The sequence below is a fragment of the Sorex fumeus genome, unplaced genomic scaffold (assembly GCF_029834395.1).
Source record: "Sorex fumeus unplaced genomic scaffold, SorFum_2.1 ptg000010l, whole genome shotgun sequence".
Classification (NCBI taxonomy): Eukaryota; Metazoa; Chordata; class Mammalia; order Eulipotyphla; family Soricidae; genus Sorex; species Sorex fumeus.
Window position 1 is genome coordinate 26,468,296 of NW_026606067.1, and position 20,692 is coordinate 26,488,987.

Below are 20,692 nucleotides of genomic sequence, written 5' to 3' on the forward strand. Positions count from 1 at the left end.
AAAAAATGCTTTTAGCTTCAATGTCATGAAGGATTCTGCCTATATTTTCCTCTTTGTAACTTATGGATTCATGTCTGATATTGAGGTCTTTAATCCACTTTGATCTGACTTTTGTACCTGATGTTAGACAGAGGTCAGAGTTCATTTTTTTGCAGGTAGCTGTCCAGTTTTCCCAGCACCATTATGTGGAAACATTGAAAGAGAAAAAACTGAGGAAAGGAGTATAAAAGAGATATTATATGAAAAACTAAATGCATAAATTTATTTGATAACATTTCATTTTATAGTTTATAGTTTAATATGGACCCACATATGCATTTTGCTAGTCAGCTATTCAATATTACTTCAAAAATCCTTTTTTTAATGAATATGACTGTGGTCTAACATTTTCCCCTATTCTTAACACACACTGAAATGGAGAAATGAAGCAAAATAAATGAATGAATAAACAAGATAGACAGGAAGTACATAGAGTAACGTGGTAATGATTCATGTCAAATTAATGTTTACTGGGCAGGGAAAGTCTTTATTTGGTGACTTTTAAGTGAACCAAATGAAAGTAGAAAGTAACCACGCCAAATACTAAGGAAAAGATATGGGAGTTATGAGCATTAGCAAGTTCAAAAGACTTAAAGTTAAATATTTTTGGGAGAATTTCAAAATCAAAGTAAACGCAAGTCCATGAATCTACACGATTAGTATTCTAAGAATGAAAATTAGTGATCAAAATTTCAGGTAAGTATGATCAATAATAATTATTAATCTGCTAGAATATATTATACCTAGAGTCAAAATAAGCAATGCTTTAAATTTTTAAGAGCAAACAAGACATTTAACATTAGAATTACAATAAAATACAATAAAATAAGTAACAATTTAGTTCATCACAAAACATCAGGTTTGAACAGGAAGAAATTATACAAGACTTTCTAAGCAAAATAGAAATTTTTGGTTGTCTTTAAAAACACGTTACTGAACAAAAGAAACCACGTTAGTGATCTCTTAATTAATTATTTATATATTTTTTATTAGTGAAACACCATGAGGTACAGTTGTAGACTTACAAACTTTCGTGCTTGGGTTTCAGTTATACAATGATCGAGTACCCATCCCTCCACCACTGCCCATTCTCCACCACCACTGATCCCACCCGCCTATCCCCCTGAACCCGCCCTGCCTCTGTCGCAGGGCATTCCCTTTTGTTCTCTCTCCTTTTGGGTGCTGTGGTTTGCAAAAGAGGCATTGAGTGGAAGTCATGTTCTGTTTATAATCTACTTTCAGCATGCATCTCCCATGCCTAGCGAATCCACCAGACACCCATTACTTGGTGTTTCCTTCTCTACCTGAGCTGCCCTTTCCCGCAGCATGTGCTGCAGGCTTCCAAGCTGTGGAGCAGACCTCCTGGTACTTATCTCAACTATTCTTGGGTGTTCGTCTCTCATTCTGTTACTTTATATTCCCCAGATGAGTGCAGTCTTTCTATGTCCCTCTCTTTCTGACTCATTTCACTTAGCATGAAACTTTCCATGTAGAACAATTTGTATGCAAATTTCCTGACTTTGTCTTTTCTAACAGCTGCATATTATTCCATTGTGTAGATGTTCCAAAGTTTCTTTAACCAAACATCTGTTCTCTCGGGCACTTGGGATTTTTTCCAGATTATGGCTAAATGATCTCTTATAGAAGGGCTTAACGGCTCCAGGGTGAAGTACAACAAGCTTCACAAACTTTCCTCTCAGGAAACTTTTTTGGATAATTTTAGCAGTTTATTCATAACAGGTAATACAAAATAAATTGTTTTGATCCTGCTTTGGGGGCAGGGTTTGGGATACAGAGTGGAAACATTTGAAATACCTTGGTGGGGGAAATGTAATGGTGGTGTTCAAATACTAAATGTAATCTACTATTGTGAAAAACTTTATAAAAAATAAAGAGATTGTTGGTTGATCTGGGCCTGGAGAGATATTACAGTGGTTTGCCTTGCCCTTGACTAATCTGTTTTCTATTTGTTCAACCCCTGACACCCGACATGGTCCCCTAAGCACTGCCAGAAGTGAGCATTGAATGCAGAGCCAAGAATAGCTCTTGGTACCCATGGATGTGACCCAAAAATTAGAAAAAAAAAAGAAAGGAAATTAATAAGAATTTAGTTATAGTAAAAAATAGAAAAAGCGTCAGGAGTATCTTGAATGTTTTAGCTTAAATATGACATGATTTTGGAAGAAAAGTCACATGTAAGATCTATGATTTTGGTTTAGATTACTAAGAAGTAAATAAGAACAGTACAAAAGATAATAGAAAGAAACCTGTGTAAAAAGTCTCAAGAACAGTATAGTTCACCGATCTGTTTGCAATTTCTGAGATGAGCAGGATTTTATATTTTAACCTGATAGCAGTATATTTTGCTTTAAAAAAAAGTTCAAATGAGAATGCCTGCATTTCAAAAATAACAATCATTTATAATTTTCCCAACTTTTAAAGAACAAGCTGAGTAAATTTTAATAATATACCTCTATGCCATCATGGTGGATTTTATTTATCTGTGATTCAAGTTGAAACAAATTGTTATTAATGATATCTACTTAGATTATTGTGGGGTAGCATTGGTTTGCCCTTTCTCCTGGCCACAGAGAGCTTGTATTTGTTGATTGCTTCCCCAACCTGTCAACTACCTTTGTCTCCTGATCAGACTATGTTGACTTGTAAATATTGTCTTTCTCGTCTCCTTGATGTCCTTTGCATAGTTAGTGACTTCAGAGCAATTAATTTTTGTATGGACACAGGAAGCCAGTTAAAAGACAAGCCTGCAACTTGGGAGTTAATTGACTCCAGAAATTATAATCTCCTGGACATCTACTCTCTCAACTTAAGCCTCAGTTGCCCTCACTTCCTAGATCCCCAAAATCAGTTCCAAGTGAGGGACTCGATGGACCCAGGGCAAGCAGTGAGCTACCCTGGCATCAAAATAGGCCTGGCCAAAGTGCCATAATAGTTAACTATAAGTTAAGAGCATGGTCATGGACAAATTCGGTCATGATCCAAAAAGTAATAACTAGATTCAGACCCTGATAGTGTTAGGCATGATTAATCTGGCCTGAGCACTGTAGTCTGAGTCTGTAGAAAGATGTTCCCAGGAGAGTAGCCCTTCAAGCCTACATGTATCTATTACTGTGTCCTTACAGAATGACAAATATTAGGAAGTAAAATTAAGATGTTAATTAAGGTACAGATCTACGGAGAGGAGAAACTCACCTTAAGTGCTGTATTGCCTTTGTGGGCTGCGAGTGGGTCAAGAAGGATTGAAAAACATGTTGTTTGCACCCAGGGGAGGTGTGGTTTGGGAGGTGTATTAGAGAAGAGGTGGAAAAAGTGGTGGCTGGTGGAGTTGGGAGAGGAGTGAGAGAGAAGTAGAGAGTTGGAGAGAAGCAGAGTGAGAGCTGTGGACAGAGCGAGGCAGAGTTAGCGAGTGAGGGTTGGAGAGAGCATTGTGGAGTGAGTTACAGAGAGGGTTGGAGAGAGCTGAGAGAGAGAGTTGCGAGTTGGAGAGAGATCTGGGCAGAGAATTGGAGAGAGTTAGGGCGAGTTGGGGTGAGTTCTGAAAGTGATGGAGAGAGGTTGGGGAGAAATGAGAGATGGAATAAATGGCAATAGATCACCAACCAGCTTGGCCATTGTTCCTCCTTCATCTGCCCAAGGCAATGGCCATCCTGGGAGGGGAAGGAATGTTAAATTCTGAGGTTGATAATCTCCCTCTCGGAACCACACAAAGAGTCCAATGCAAAACACAAGCGGAATTTATTCAAGCCAGCTAGCTGGGGTCAAGCTATCAGGCACACAGGCCAAAGTAAGACCCTGAACAAAGGAAAAGCCACAAGTTTTATTGTCTTTACTTACATCATAGCCAATACTTACAGGTCCAAAAAAAAAGAGTAAAAATGTAAGTTTCAGTATAATTTCAAACAGCATAATTAACAATTACAGATATTTCATCTTATTCTGTTTCTCAGACCACTCTGGTGCTTCTTTCACCTCCCTGCTTCTGTCTGAGTGGTTTCTATAGATAATAGATAGCAGTCTTAGAGTTATTGGCCAAGGTCGAGTAATCAGCCGGGACATTCCTACCCTCCAGATGGCTGTGGGGAAGAAGCACAATTCTGAGAACCAAGGCCAAGGCGCAGAATTCTGAGAACCAAGGCCAAGGCGCAATTCAGAGAACCAAGGCCAAGTTATCAGCCCAGATGTCCCTCTTTTTCAGATGGTGTGTGTGGGGGTGGGGGGAGCACATTCCTAAGAAAGCTCAGTTGCGCGCTACAATCTATTTAGAAAAACAACATGTGGGACAGGAAATTGCAACAAAAGGGACTTCAGGAATGGAGTCCGTCATGGAGTCTGTCAGGTCCCGCTCTGACATTACCCCCTTTTCTTTGTCAGACTGAGGGATCATCCTTGGTGTTTACCCTGTGAAGCTGCTCATACCGTTGTCTCAGCACAAGAAGCTGGACAGAATTAACCTGGTCTCTTACAAACGCCACCAGCCTATTGAAGATGCAGGGTCCTCTAGTGATCAGTAGGAGGAGGATACCAGCTTGGCCATCGTTTCTCATTACCCACCCCAGACGATGGGTGTCCTGGGTGTGGAAGGAGTTTGAGAGCACCAAATGCAGATGGCGAGAGAGAGAGAATTCACCTGGAGAACCCGCAGACATCCGTTAATGTGTGATCACCCCTAGTGACACCCGGGTAAAAAGTGTTTACACAGCCTGGGAAAGAAAGGAGCTCACACAGCTCCGAGAAAGGGGATTACACAGATTATTATATACTAATGTACACTCAAGAATTTTCAATCAGTGTTAACTTTAGTTCTAAACATTTACTGTTTAATTATGGTTATTGAATTCAGAGAAACTACTGTGATAATAAGGCCACAAACTAATAGCAGAACTGATTATACATCGGAGGTTAAGGCTTCAGAGATATATAATTTACAATATCATATTTTTTAAGTTGGGCTGGAGCGATAGCACAGCAGGTAGGGCATTCGCCTTACAAGCGGCCAACATGGCCGACCCGAGTTCGATTCCTCCGCCCCTCTTGGAGAGCCCGGCAAGCTACGGAGAGTATTCGATATGCCAGACACAGTAACAACAAAGTCTCCAATGGAGACGTTACTGGGCCCGCTCGAGCAAATCGACGATCAACGGGAGGGCCTTTACCTTTACCTTACCTATTTTTAAGTTTAGTTTCCTGCCCCCGCGCCTGGCTGTCCTCGCTGGGGCCCCTTGGAGTGGAGCGGGTTGAGTTTCCCTCCCCACCCTGACCAGGGTTCCAGCAGCCGAAGACCTCCAGAACCAGCCACCACCATGCTGAGACCTCTCTCCACACACTTGAAGGTACCAGTAGAGGAACAAAGGCATGCGGGTCCCGGGGCTGAGATCTCCAAGGCTGCTCAGATCGGGGCTGAGCATCCTCCACCCAGGTCCTCCATATTCCAGTAGGCAGGGGTCACACCCACCAACTGGCCCCCTGGTGCTGTGTAATCCTATCAAAGGCCAAGACCCAGAGACTATAAAACCCAGCTCCTGGAAGTGCACAGGCGCATTTGCAGCCACATTTGTGGCCATGCGACATCTTATCTTATTCTTACTTTGGACAAACTGGCAGGCTACTGAATGTAACCTGCTCATACGGCAGAGTCTGGCAATCTCCCCATGTGTACCCAATTAAGTGGTTTCAGGGATCAAACCAGGTAAGCCACATGCAAGACAAGTGTCTTAGCCAGAGTACTATAATTTTAGACTCATGATTATTATTTTGTTTTTTAAATATTTCAACATTTTTATTTTAATAAGTCCTATTTCATGCAATGGTATTAGCATCTCAAATTTCTTTGCCTTTAGGAAAATATAAATAGATTAGAACTATTCATCTAGACTCTTCAAAATCTTCTAAATGCAGTAGGGTGAAAAAATATAAGAGAATGCAGGAATTACATACTCTAGTTTTACTCTGTGTTGTTGTTTCGTGAAAATAGACAAATTGCTCCAACTTGCATCCAGCGAGCACAGAGTTCATACTCTGAATTGTTGAAGAAACCACAGGTATACACTCCAGTCTAAAATACATCCTGATACTTAATTTTATTTTGATTTTTAATATTTTAAATTATAAATATGAAAGTAGAATTACTTACATAAGGGATTCCAAAGAGACTAAATTCTATCATTCCTGTAAAGTAAAAAAAATATATCTTTTCCCCTAGGATGTGCGGCCTCCAAGCCATGGAGTGAACCTCCTTGTAATTATCTCGGCTATTCTTGGGTGTTAGTCTCGTATTTTGTTACTTTATATTCCCCAGATGAATGCAATCTTTCTATTCTTTCCCTCTCCTACTGACTCATTTCACTTGGGATTATACTTTCTATGTAGCACCACTTGTATATAAATTTTATGACTTCATCTTTTCTAACAACTACATAGTACTCCATTGTGTAGATGTACCAAAGTTTCTTTGTAAGTTTCTTACAGTTTGTAAGTCTACAACTATACCTCATGGTGTTTCACTAATAAAAATTAAAAATATATATATCTTAAAGAACATATATTTCATCTATTTTAATTTTACCATCACAAATCACAAATCATCCTGTTAATTGTCGATTGCCTCAAGCAGGCCTCAGTAACGTCTCCTTCATCCTAGCCCTGAGATTATATTCAAGGCTCTTTAGGAGAATGAGACCCATCATTGTTGCTGGTATTTGGCATATTGGGTATGCCACGGGGAGTTTGCCAGACTCTGCTGTGTGGGCAGGCTACATTCAGTAGCCTGCCAGTTTGTCCAAAGTAGGAATGAGATAATAAGATGTCATAATAGGATGTCGCACGGCCGTGAATGCGGCCGCGCGGTTCCGGGAGCTGGTTTTTACAGTCTCTGAGTTTTGGTTGTTGATGGGATTACATGGCACCAGGGGGCCAGGTGGTGGGTGTGACCCCCGCCTACTGGAATTTGGAGGATCTGGGTGGAGGATGCTCGGCCCAAATCCTATTAGGCTTGGATATCTCGGCCCTGGAACCCGCGTGACTTTGTCCCTCTGCCAGTACCTTCATGTGTGCAGAGAGTGGTCTCAGCATGGTGGTAGCTGGTCCTGGAGGTCTTTGGCTGCTGGAGCCCTGGTCGGGGCAGGGAGGAAAGCTCAACCCGCTCCCCTCCAAGGGGCCCCGGCGGCGAGGACAGTCAGACGCGGGGGCAGGAGACTGCACTGTTCTCTTCCCGGAGCTGATTTTTTTATTGTCTCTGAGTTTTGGCCGTTGATGGGATTACACGGCGCCAGGGGGCCAGTTGGTGGGATAAATATAATCATATTTATGAAGATGTTCTAAATTAACGTTAATGGATATTTTCAGAATCTCAGTAGATTTTTAGGTTCTTATAATATTCTTTATTTTATTTTAAATAGAGGATTTACAAAACTAAGATATTACACACTTTCTTGATTCCTACCAGATTATATTTTTGGAGTAAAAATATAAACTTTTATGTACACATTGTAGTCTGAGAACTTTATCTCAGTTTTAATTTTTAGAATAAAGATTAGCTTACTTATTTAGACATTGGTTTCATTGTTTACAAGAAAATTAGGTAGAATTATTTAAAAATGCACAAAAATATATGGTTAAATAAAATATTTGTTATTTCCCGATCTGATTTTTTAAAAAAAATATATTAGTGAATCACCGTGGGGTATACTTACAGACTTACAAACTTTTGTGCTAGTGTTTCAGTCATACAATGGTCGATTACCCATCCCTCCACCAGTGCCCATTTTCCACCACCAGTGGTCCCAGTATCCTTCCCACCCCATCCCCTCTACTCTACCCCACCTCTTTGACAAGGCATTCTCTTTTGATCTCTCTCTCCTTTTGGGTGTTGTGGTTTGAAGCAGAGGTATTAAATGGCCATCATGTTCGGTCTATAGTCTACTTTCAGTCCGCATCTCTTAACCAGAGCTGACCCTCCTAGCACCCTTTACTTCTTGGTGGTCCCTTCTCTATCTGAGCTGCCTTTTCCCCCAGCATGAGAGAACGGTTTCTAAGCTGTGAAGTAATCCTCCTGCTACTTATCTCTACTGTTCTGTTCTTGAGTGGTAGTCTCCCATTCTGTTACTTTCTATTCCACAAATGAATGCAATCTTTCTATGTCTGTCCCTCTCTTTCTAACTCATTTCATTTAACATGATACTTTCCATGTTGAGCCACCTATATGAAAATTTCATGACTTCATCTTTTCTAACCGCTGCATAGTATTCCATTGTGTAGATGTACCAAAATTTCTTTAACCAGTCATCTGTTCTTGGGCACTTCGGTTTTTTTCCAAATTTTGGCTATTGTAAACAGTGCTGTAATGATCATATAAGTGTGGGTGTCATTTTTCCTACACTTTTTTTGCAACTCTGGGATATATTCCCTTTTGGAAAATGCTCAGTGTGCACTGGAAAAAATGTGTATTCTTTCTTTTTGGGATGCAAAGCCCTATATAGCTATATTAGCCTCTCTCTTCTATCTCTTCCTTCCAAGTCAGTGTTTCCTTGCTGAGTTTTAATCTTGTTGACCTATCTAGAGATGATAGAGCAGTGTTGAAGTCTCCAACTACTATTGTGTTGCTAGCAATGTCCTTGTTAAAATCGGTTAGCAGTTGTCTTAAGTATTTAGTTGGGTCTCATTAGGTGTGTACACATTTAGGAGTGTGATTTCTTTCTGCTGAACATATCCCTTGATTAGTAAAAAAAATGGCCTTCCCTGTTCCTTCTAATCTTTTTCAACCTGAAATCTATGCTGTCGGATACTAGTATAGCCACTCCAGCTTTTTTGAGGGAGTTGTTTGCTTGCAGGATTGTTTTTCCATCCTTTGACTTTGTTCTGTGTTTGCTCTGACTGTTCATATGTTTTTCTTGTAGGCAGCAGAATATTGGGTTTAGTTTCCGAATCCATTTTCCCACTCTGTGTCTCTTAATTGGTGCATTTAGAGCATTGACATTGAGGGAGATTATTGTCATGGGGTTTTGTGTCATCTTTCTATAGGGATTTGTTGTGCTTGTAGGTTTTTTTCTTATCTTACAGTCTCCCCTTTATTCCTTCTTTTAAGTTTGGTTTTGAGTCTATGAAGTTCCTGAGCTGTTGTTTATCCATGAAATAGTGTATCTTTCCTTCAAGTTTGGGTGAAAGTTTAGCCGGATAAAGTATTCTTGGTGAGGCGCTCATTTCATTGAGTTTTTTTCATTATGTCCCACCATTGTCTTAGCACTTGGAGGGTTTCCTCTGATAGGTCTGCTGTAAATCTAAGGGGGGGCTCCTTTGTATGTGATTTCTTTCTTTGACCTTGCTGCTTGTAGTATCGTGTCTCTATCCATGGCATTCATCATTCTGACTATGATATGTCTTGGAGTATTTTTACTAGGGTCCCTTTAGCTGGCACTCTTTGGGCTCCTTGGATCTGGATGCCTTCATTCTCCAGCTTTGGGAACTTTTCAGCAATGAAATATGAAATATGTATATATATATATATTGTTTATTGGTTCACACCCAGAGATGCACAGGGGTTCCTCCTGGCTCTGCACTCAGGAATTACTCCCGGCGGTGCTCAGGGGATCATATGGGATGCTGGGATTCCAGCGGGTTGGCCGCATGCAAGGCAAATGCCCTACCTGCTGTGCTATTGCTCCAGGCCCAGCAATGATATTTTAAACTGTGGCTTTTTCACTGGAATTTTCTCCCTGTCCTTCTGGTACTCTGATGATTCTAGTGGTTTTTTTTTCCTTGAAATCATCTTCTAGGTCTCTGAATCGCCTAATAGCTATTTTGAGGTCTTTTCCCATTGCTTGTTGTTTTCTGTAAACTTTCCTGTGGCTCATCTTCAAGCTTGCTGATTCTTTCTTCAGCTCTAGCCATTCTACTATTGAGGGCACCCACTGAGTTTTTAATTTCATCTACAGAATCTTTTATTCATGACACTTCCTTTTGTAGCTTTTGTATTTCGGCTCTCATTTCTTCCTGTATTTTTTTGACTGTCCATTCCATTGTTTCTTTCACATCCTCCTTTAATTTACTGGATGTCTGTTGAACCATTTCTTTGAGTTCATTGAACATCTTCAACATTTTATCACTGAATTTTTTATCGAAGAGATCATATTTGTGAGTAATGCTTGTTGAGGCATCTGGACCCTTTTCATCATCTACTCATGGTGGGGATTTTCGTTGTTTCTTCATGTTTTTGTAGTAGTATCGTGGTGGAACCTTCCCGTTTGCTATCAGTATTCCCCTCTAGTTGCGAGAAAGGATTGTGGATGAGCTTGGTTGATGGAGCTCACCTTTTCCCCCTTCTAGAGTTTCACCTCTCTCTCCGTTGCTCCTCAGCGGCTTAGGTGAGGTCGCTAGTGATGCTTCCAGGGATGTGTTCTTTTATATTGGATTTGTCGAACTTCTTGTGACCCCAGTATTATGGTGCAATTGGAATACACTACCAGACTATTGGCCTAATGTGTTGGGGATTTTCAGGACATTCTCCACAGATTTAGGTGATGGAAATGAAGATGTGAATGCAGAGTGCCAGGAAAAGAGAAAATAACTGTAGTCCCCAAAGAGACTACACCCACTTCTGCAAAGGCCACACTCACTGCCTCAATGTGGGTGGAATGTCAGATGGTGGCGGGTGGCACAAACTTGTGAGAGGGAGAAAACTAGGAGAGGAGCAGGAGGCTGGTGCGGGGGCGGGCAGGATGGCACCCGGGGAGGTTGGGCAGCTCAGGGTCTGAGAGGACTACTGGGGTGTAGGCACAGGAGTAATGGTGGCCCAGTTCCACCAGATCTGATTTTAAATGACTGTTTCTAAAGTTTGTTTTATTTATTGAATCCTAATATTAACATTTTGGAAAGAATATGAGACAAAATTATTCTTTTCAGTTAAAAAATATTATCACTTTACTATTTTTTGTTCATTATCAGTAGACACTCAAATTTGATTTGAATGACTTATTTTTTAAACTGTAATATTTCTACCCATCTATATTATCTCAAATAGATGATGTGTTTCAAATCCTTGCCACTTGAAGTTTATGGAGAATATTTTTATATGAAAATGTATCATAAAATTAGCAGAAATTTTAGTTCTGAGAAGACCCTACAAATCATATGAACTAACATCAACAAAAGTGGTGATCAAAAGCTAATCAAATGTCAAAACAATAATCAGTTTTTTTTTCTTTTTTTCTTTTTTTATTAGTGAAACACCATGAGGTACAGTTATAGACTTATAAATTTTTGTGCTTGGGTTTCAGTTATACAATGATCAAGTACCCATCCCTCCACCAGTGTCCATCCTCCACCACCACGGGTCCCAGCATCCCTCCCACCCCCCATCCCCCCCATACCCCCTGCCTCTGTGGCAGGGCATTCCCCTTTGTTCTCTCTCTCTCTTCTTTTGGGTACTGTGTTTTGCAAGAGAGGCATTGAGTGGCAATCATGTTTGATCTATAGTCTACTTTCAGCATGCTTCTCCGACCCTGGGAGCATCCTCACAACACCCTTTATTTGGTGCTCTCTTCTCTATCTGAGCTTCCTTTTCCCCTAGCACATGTGGCTGGCATCCAAGTCATGGAGCAAAATTCCTGGTACTAATCTGGGTGTTAATCTCCCATTTTGTTGCTTTATGTTCCCCAGATGAATGCAATCTTTCTGTGTCTATCCCGCTCTTTCCTACTCATTTCGCTTAACATGATACTTTCCATGTAGTACCACTTGTATGTAAATTTCATAACTTCATCCCTTCTAACAGCTACATAGTACTCCATTGTGCAGACGTACCAAAGTTTCTTTAACCAGTCATCTGTTCTCGGGCACTCAGTTTTTTTCCAGATTCTGGCTATTGTAAAGAGTGCTGCAATGAACAAACAATTACAGATGTCACTTAGACTATACTTTTTTGCCTCTCTGGGATATATTCCCAGGAGTGCTATAGCTGGGTCAAATGGGAGATCAAATTCTAATTTTTTGAGAATCGTCCATAGTGTTTTCCAAAAGGGTTGGACCAGCCGGCATTCCCACCAGCAGTGAAGGAGGGTACCTTTCTCGCCACATCCGTGCAAGCAACGGTTGCTTTTGTTCTTGTGGATGTGGGCCAGTCTCTGTGGTGTGAAATGATATCTAATTGTTGTTTTGATCTGCATCTCTCTGATGATTAGTGATGTAGAGAAAACAATAATCAGTTTTAATGGTGACGTTTACATACCAATGATTGCTTTGCCCATAGCCATGTCCACCTGCCGACATACCAAATTCCACAGGATGGATATGTCGTTCCCAAAGTTCTCCCTTCTGAAATCCAACATGCCATTTTGTTGGTAAAGAAACGAACAGCACCCGGCCCAGACAAGGTCAGACCTGAACACCAATTTGCATAGTTGTCTCCAAGTCAGTGTCCTGCCCATTGTCCTGCAGAAGATATGTGGAACTAGACATAACAATTCCTCTTTTACCAGTTGTATTCTGAATTGAGCTAATATAAATGAAGGAGGGTTTCTGAGTTTTAGTATGAGAGTTTGTGTTTTAGTAGATCAGTCAATAAGTATTGAAACACAAAACAACTATATTTTACATTCTCTCAAAGTTGTCTTTACTTTTTTTTTCCTTTTTTGATCATACCCAGAGATGAGCACAGGTTACTCCTGACTCATGCACTCAGGAATTACTCCTGGTGGTGCTCGGCGGAGCATATGGGATACTGGGAATTGAACCCGGGTTGGCTGTGTGCAAGGCAAATGCCCTACCCCTGTATTATTGCTCCAGTCCTTGATAAGACTATTGGGCTGGAGTGATAGCACAGCAGTAGGCCATTTGCCTTGCAAGCTGCCAATATGGCCGGCCCGAGTTCGATTCCTCCACCCCTCTCCGAGATCCTGGCAAGTTACCAAGAGTCTCTTGCCTGCACGGCAAAGCCTGGCAAGCTCCCCGTGATGTATTCAATATGCCAAACACAGTAACAAGTCTCAGATGGAGATGTTACGGGGCTCGCTCAAGCAAACAGATGAACAATGGAAGGACAGTGACAGTGATAAAAATATTAGCATTCTCTTTCTTCAGGTGTGAGAAGTAAAAACTAACATCAAGTAGTAAAACTAGGAATTCAAATCTTTCTTAAAATGTGTAATCCACAATGCCTTTTATTGGGACAAAGGTATCTTTCAAAAACATAATATTCAAGAATAACTTTAGTTATCTCACTTTTTCATTAATCTGTATTTTGTAAAAATAAAAGTAAGCTATTTGAAATTGATGGTAGTTCTGCTGGTAGTGAGGGTAGAAAGTAAATAATCCTGTACCCTTCTTACTTCAGATACTGAGTGAATAATTAAATAAACATTAGGTAAAATGATAGGAAAAAGTAAGGGGGGCATTATAAATAACTGACCATACATGTAGCATATTCTTCGGTGATTCTAAGAAAATCTGAGAAATCTATGGTTAGATATCTGAACTCATGGAACATTGGGACAAGTGTTTAGGTCATCAAGCTGGTAACTAAAGAAGGTATAGAAAAAAAAGTCATGCAGACTTAATTTCACATAAAAAGATTTATCTTTCAGGGAGACAACTTTAAAATATATTTACATGTTGTTATATTTGACAGAAAATAAAGAAATGAAAAAACATATCTGGACTTTAGGGTCTATTTGAACACATCCATTTGTCACATACATACTTTGAGTTGGAAAATGGTAGGATCTCATCAGACTAAAAATATGCATTTTGAGAAAAATGTGCACCTTCTTCTGAAAATTATATCAATATTTTATTAACACCATTATTTAAAAGTTTTAATGTGCATTAAAATTCTGAAATAAATTTGCATGAAATTATTGAGACATTTATTTACATCTTCCTTGAATATATTAATTTACGTTTACATAGTTTCATTGTGATAACAATGACTCATCTAATTTACTACATATTAAAAATGTTTAAGGAAACTCTCTAGATCCTTTATATATCCTAGACTTTTAATTTACTGTGATCTCTGAATGAAAATATTTCCATTAAATTTATTTTAAGTTGCATACTTTTTTTAGTGTTTCCACACTGGAATTTGATAAAGACACTTGGGGCTATTCATTCATGCAGTTATTTTATTTTATCTTTTGCAGGGACTATTCCTGTAGGAAGTGCTTAGCCAAATGGGGTGGGCATGGGGGTTCAGTGCCAGTTTACCCGGTGTAGAATTCGGACTGGTGCTATTCAGCTATCACTTGGCCTATATTAAGAGGAAATGGAGGTAGACTTGACAGAGCTCAGTAGGCCATTCAGTGCCACACTGAAACACGGGTCTTACTTGGCATGTGCTTTACAAATGAGCTATCCTGCAATCCCTCAGACAGTGATTTCTTAAGTAACCTACTTACTCTAAAATGAAAATGTTTAAATAATTCACTTACTATAACTTGTCAAAGGTTGAGAATAAGATAAACCTGTTTGACTGAGACAATATTACTGATATTCTTTTTATTAAAATCAATTTATTGTGGTAACATTAAAAGGGTAGATAAGTGTGGACTAGAAAGGTCCACCAACCTCAATGGTTCATTGCCTTATCATGGCAAGGGATTGGCAACAGTGCCAATTGGTGAAGAGCGAACCAACAGGTGCTGTCAGGAGATGCAGGCAGGTGCAGGGCTGGACTATTTGCATTGACAGTGTCGATATGGCCAGTACTTTCGAAATGTGAGCAGCACATTCATGCACAAGGTGTGTGGTGTGTTTGTCAGCATGCAGATCATTACAACATGCCACCTGCATGGCAGAGCCTGGCAAGCTACCCGTGGGGTATTCAATATGCCAAAACAGTAATAAAAATGGACCTCATTCTCCTGACCATGGAAGAATCCCCAATACGGCAGCATCAAGAAGGACAAACAAGGAGAGGCTGCTAAAATCTCAGGGCTGAACTAGGCTGCCAAAACTAAGAAGGACTAAAATGACTATGTGCAATTTTAATACACGTACACTGGCATCATGGGGACCTGATGGTGCAAACGCAAAAGACCAAGTACGACATAATTGGATTGACCAAGAAGAGAAGGTATTGATTACATAATGCCGTTTTCGACACTGGAGAAGAACTGTACCTCAGAACATGCGACATTAGAGTTTTCGGTGGTGTCAGTGTCCTCCTCAACAGGACCTTGGCCATGAGCATTGATTCATTTGCATGTGTAACAACCCGAATAGGGTAATTATGTTTGAATAGATGTGAATCATTGCCTGCAGTTTCTATCTACGCACCAACATCCAATTACGGTGAAGAAGAAATTGAGAAGCTCTATAGGGAGCTGAAGAAGTTCTATAAAGAAGACCACACCTTGCACAAGATCATTGTCTGTGATTTTAACACCAAACTAAGACTGAGAAGGTTGCCCAAAGAACTCCACATCGAATTCCATGACCTAGAATGAAAAGAACAGGGTGAGAGACTGTCTGAGTTCATCATGTCGACCAAGACCATCCATGGTAACTCACAATTCTAGAAGGCCTAATCTAAACATTGGACATGGGAGTTTCCCGGGGGACAGTTCGACAACAAAATTGACCACCTCATATTCAATCGATGGTTTTGCCTGTCCAATGTTGCTGTTGTCCCAAAATTCCAAATGGGATGAGACCACTGTCTCCTTGGAGCAAAATTCTACTTCACAGAGAAGGGAGAAAGGGCTGCAAAGTTTAAGAAGGGAATTCCCAGAACGACTACCAACTGGTAACTCCTTGGCACTATTGCGGCAATATGGGAAGATGTTGTCATTGACAATATTGACAAAGAATATGATCAACTGGTTCAGTACCTCCATGATTGTGTGAGTAATGCCGAGAGAGAAAGCCACAAAAAGATGCCTGTCTTCATAAACTCTCGACCTCATTTGCCAACCTGGCTTGGCGCAAGCCTCAGGCAATAACAAGGCAATGTCCAAGCTCACATAGCTATGCAGAGAAGCAATAAAGGAAGACCTAAAAGAGAGAAGAGCAGCACTGTTGGCTGATATGGGAGAAGCCGGGAAAAGTATTTGCAAATGCCCACTTGTCTTTTGCTAACTATAAGACCAAGATCACTGCCCTCTAACATCCTGACGGATCTATCATATCTTCAAGAAGGACAAGGGAAAAGGTTATCCATGACTTCTACTTGGATCTTTTAGATAGCCATGTCCACCGGCCCACATACCAAATTCCACAGGATGCATATGTCATTCCCAGCATTCTTCCTTCCGAAATCCGACACACCATTTTGTCGGTTAAGAAGCAAATAGCACCCAGCCCAGACAAGGTCAGACCTGAACACCTGAAGAACCTGCCATCAGTACTCATCAATACACTGGCTCAGCTCTTCACACACTACCTGTCTGAACACAAAGTTCCGTCCCAATGGAAAACCATGAAGATCACTCTGTTGTACAAGAAGGAAGACATCCACAACATTGGCAACTATCGCCTGATCTGCCTGTTGTTTGTCATCTACAAGTTATTCACTCGAGTCATCCTGAATAGGATTGGCAGAATACTAGGTATAGGTCAACCATTATAGCAAGCTGGGTTCTGAAAAGGATTCAGCATGATCGTCCATATCTACACAGTGACCAAACTCATTGAGGTTTCATGAGAGTTAAAGATGCTGCTCTGTCTAATGTTCATCGATTTAAAGAAGGCCTTTGATTCTGTTGGGACTGAAATGGTCATCGAAGGCCTAGCTAAACAGGGAGTTCAAAGTCAGTACATCAAGATCCTCCATAAGCTGTACTACAAATTCAACACCAGGATCTCACCATTCTACAAGGAAGTGATCATTGATGTGAAGAGAGGGGTTCGGCAGGGCAATACCACTTAACCAAAACTCTTCAGTACCATCCTCGGGAGTGATGACTGGAATGGGAAGGAATGGGAGTGAAGATAGATGGTCAGCAACTACATCACCTCTGCTTTGCTGTTGACATCGTTCTAATAACACCAAATATCCGCCATGTGGCACGAATGCTGGCCGACTTCAACCATGAGTGTGGAAAGGTCGGAACGCAACTGAATCTCACAAAGACAATGTTCATGAGAAATGGACTAGTTCCTGACATACCATTTGATCTCAGTGGAACCATCATCTCTGAAGGCAGCAGTTATGTGTACCTAGGTCGAGAACTCAACATGATGAACGACCTGGCATCTGAACTGCGCAGGAATAAGTTAGTGGTGTGGGATGCCTTCAAGAGTGTCAAAGAAGTGGTTAAGAAGAGGAAGAATCTCCAACTCTGGCACATCTTTTCAACTCCACCTTTCTTCCTGCACTAATATACATCTCAGAGACCCAGGATGAGAATGCTCTGAGTATCCCCAAAGAGTAACTGAAAGAGCTATGCTTGGAATATCACACTTCACTCAAGTGAGAGAAGGAATCCGGAGTTCCAACCTCCATTGACGATTGAGGATCAGGGATGCTGTCTCATTTCTGATCCTCGAACTGGCTGCCCAACTACAAGATAGTCAGACTTCGTGAAAATCCTGAATGAATGGTTTGAATCTCTTCATGTTCCTGGAGGGAGCAGACGCCATTGGGCTACACTAGCACAGGACAGGTATAAATGGAGACATTACTGGTGCCCACTCGAGTGAATTGATGAGCATTGGGATGACAAGTGAAACAAGTGATATAAGTGAGCATTATAAGAGTGTAAGTGGTATACGATTTAAGTGTATGTTACCTCATCACATTCACCACAAAAATATTAATTATCCACCACAATATATGATATCCTCTCTTCCACACCCACCTTATTTCTGTTGTAAGAAGTACATGTTTCACAGGACATTCTCTATTTTCTTGCTTTTTTTCATTATATATGACACACAATGAAATATTTGTATTTTTCCTTCTGACTTATTTAGCATTACACTGAAAACATAATAACTCAAAAATATATATACACAACAGGTTCATTATCAATATTACCTACTCTGAAATTATTTTAATTTTTAAATTTTTTTTAATTTTTAATTTTTAAATGAATCACTGTGAGGTACAGTTACAGAAACTTTCGTGCTTACGTTTCAGTCATCAGTGATCAAGTACCCATCCCTCCACCATTCTCCACGACCATAATCCCAGGATCCCTCCCACCATGCCCACCCCATCCCTCCCACCCACCCTGCCTCTGTGGAAGGGCATTCCTTTTGCTCTCTTATGTAGCACAGTTATGTAGCTTTGTTATGAGCACAGTTATGAGCACAGTTATGAGTTATGAGCACAGTTATGTAGCTTTTCCATATTTTTTAAAGAATTCTACAGCCGAGTGGTAGGAAACATAAATTATGGATTTTTACAATACATGTATGAAATTTGATGGCTTATGAATTGTGCGTAAATTTTGGGCAGGTTATCTTTTAAGTTATTTATGAGGTAGTGACTATGCCAAATTCTTATTATTATAATAAAGTATTTGTGAGAATTGCTTTTTGGTGTTTGTCTCAATTTATTAATGTTAGTAAATACCTGAAATTCACTTGCCTGGACTAAAGTAGATTTGCCATAGATTGCCAAATATGTTTAGTAAATGTTGGTTCTTACAGTTCTTATGATTCAAAAATAATCATTAATAAATTTTGAAAAAATTGATGTTAACTAGTTATAAGACCTGGACATCATATCACACCTCTTCTACAATGAGCTTGAATAAAATGAAAGCTTAAGTTTTAATTTTTTCCTTTTTTTCCTTTCAACACATGTGCTATAATTTGTTTTTTTATTTAATATTTTGTTCATTAAAGGATATGAATGAGCCATCAAGTTTTGTATATGGAACAGTTACTAATAAATGCAAAAGTGAAAAACTAAATTATCCACATTATATGCCAGGTACAACAATATCACCGTGTTTTTATGTTATCATATTATTATTAATTACAGTAATTTTTAATAAATATTAAGATGTAGGAACAAGGGGATGCTGAAAAGATAGTCCAATAGGTAAGGCACTTGCCTTCCACGCAGCCAACTGGTGACCCTTCCACCAGATATGACCCCTGCCAGCCCTGCCATAAGTGATCACTCAGCACAGTGCCAAGAGTCACATCTGAACACAGTTAAGTCGCCGGAGATTGGTGGGAGCAGGCAGATGATTTCTGTTTTGGGTCCAGTTAAGCCTGAAGTCCAAGGTCACAAAGTTCCGCTTACCTCTTTCTGTGGTGCTTCACTCTTGCGTGTGTCTCGGCCTGAGCATCCGGAAAGTGACCTGGAGCTTGGTGGCGGCTAGGTAGTGGAGGTAGTGGAGGTAATGGGGGGAGATATATATTAACAAAACCAATAGTACGATTCATAATGTATAACCAGAACAATAATATTCCTCATTCCTTCACTTCTTATTATGTCAATAAACTGAGGAAGATCTTGAAATTCTTTACCAATTGTAAATTCTAATCACCTTTCCATATAATCAATGGCTATGTATTGCACATCCTAAAAAAACAAAAAGAATTGTGTTAGTGTTAGTGTTGGTAAGAATCATAAAAGTGTGACTACATCACATTATACTATACTTAATATAATAGAAATGTGAAATTTTCAATGCCTTTTTAAAATTTATTATTATATATTTTTATTCAGTTGCTATGAGATACGCAGTTACAAAGCTGTTCATGATGGGGTGGCAGTCATATAATGATCCAAGCACCATTCCTCCACCAGCCTCCATTTCCCAGCATCAATGACACCAGTTTCACTCCTGCCATCATCAGCCTCACCCCTTCCCCAACCTGCCTCTATGACTCTATGGCAAGCACTTTCCTTCTCTCTCTCTCTCTCTCTCTCTCTCTCTCTCTCTCTCTCTCTCTCTCTCTCTCTCTGTTACTTGCTCTTTCTCTCATTCTCTGTCACACACATTCTTTTTATGTTTGCAATACAGCTACTCAGAGGTCATCAGCACGCAGTTCTCACCCAGAGTGGTCATTTCCAACTTCCGTTGTCATAATGGTGCCTTCTCTATCCCAACTGCCTTCTCCCCAAGTACTTGAGGCAGGCTTCAAACCATCTACTAATCCTCCTTGCCTTGTTTCTCCTGTGCTTGGTATTAGTCTCATACTGTGTTTTTTTTATTATTCCATAAATGAGTGCAATCATTGTATGCCTGTCCTTGCCCTTCCGACTAATTTCACTCAGCATAATACTCTCCATAATTTCAATGCCTTAACATTAAAGTCTTAAAAAAACCACTTTAAGATGCAAACCATTTTAATATTAAGCTAATATAAGTATTCTATTTGTCAACGGTTCTTTTATTAATTCTGATGTAGAAATTTAAAACGAATTCAAGTAAGTCAACTTATTTTAAAATTTCCAACGAATTCAAGTAAGTCAACTTATTTTAAAATTTCCAAAGAAACAGGAAGTCACAGAAATAAAGGATTTATGAAGTTATAAATTATATTAAATGGAAATTTGAAATTTTCAGAGTTTATGCAAAATAAGCCTACTCGAATTGGAGTCGAGCATCCTCCACCCAGATCCTCCAAATTCCAGTAGGCGGGGGTCACACCCACCACCTGGCCCCCTGGCGCCGTGTAATCCCATCAGCGGCCAAGACTCAGAGACTACAAAATGCAGCTCCCGGACGAGACCAGTGCA

General features: G+C 40.0%; 1 protein-coding gene across 1 annotated transcript in view; it reads right to left on the reverse strand.

The window, feature by feature from the left end:
- Positions 1-6,001: 6,001 nt before the first annotated feature.
- The window catches only part of SI (sucrase-isomaltase), a 118,093-nt gene continuing 103,402 nt past the window's right edge, over positions 6,002-20,692 (reverse strand). The window contains 5 exon segments of the mRNA XM_056110559.1: positions 6,002-6,112; positions 6,191-6,225; positions 12,430-12,489; positions 12,492-12,544; positions 19,383-19,528. Of these exon segments, the coding sequence (XP_055966534.1) occupies positions 6,002-6,112; positions 6,191-6,225; positions 12,430-12,489; positions 12,492-12,544; positions 19,383-19,528 (405 nt within the window).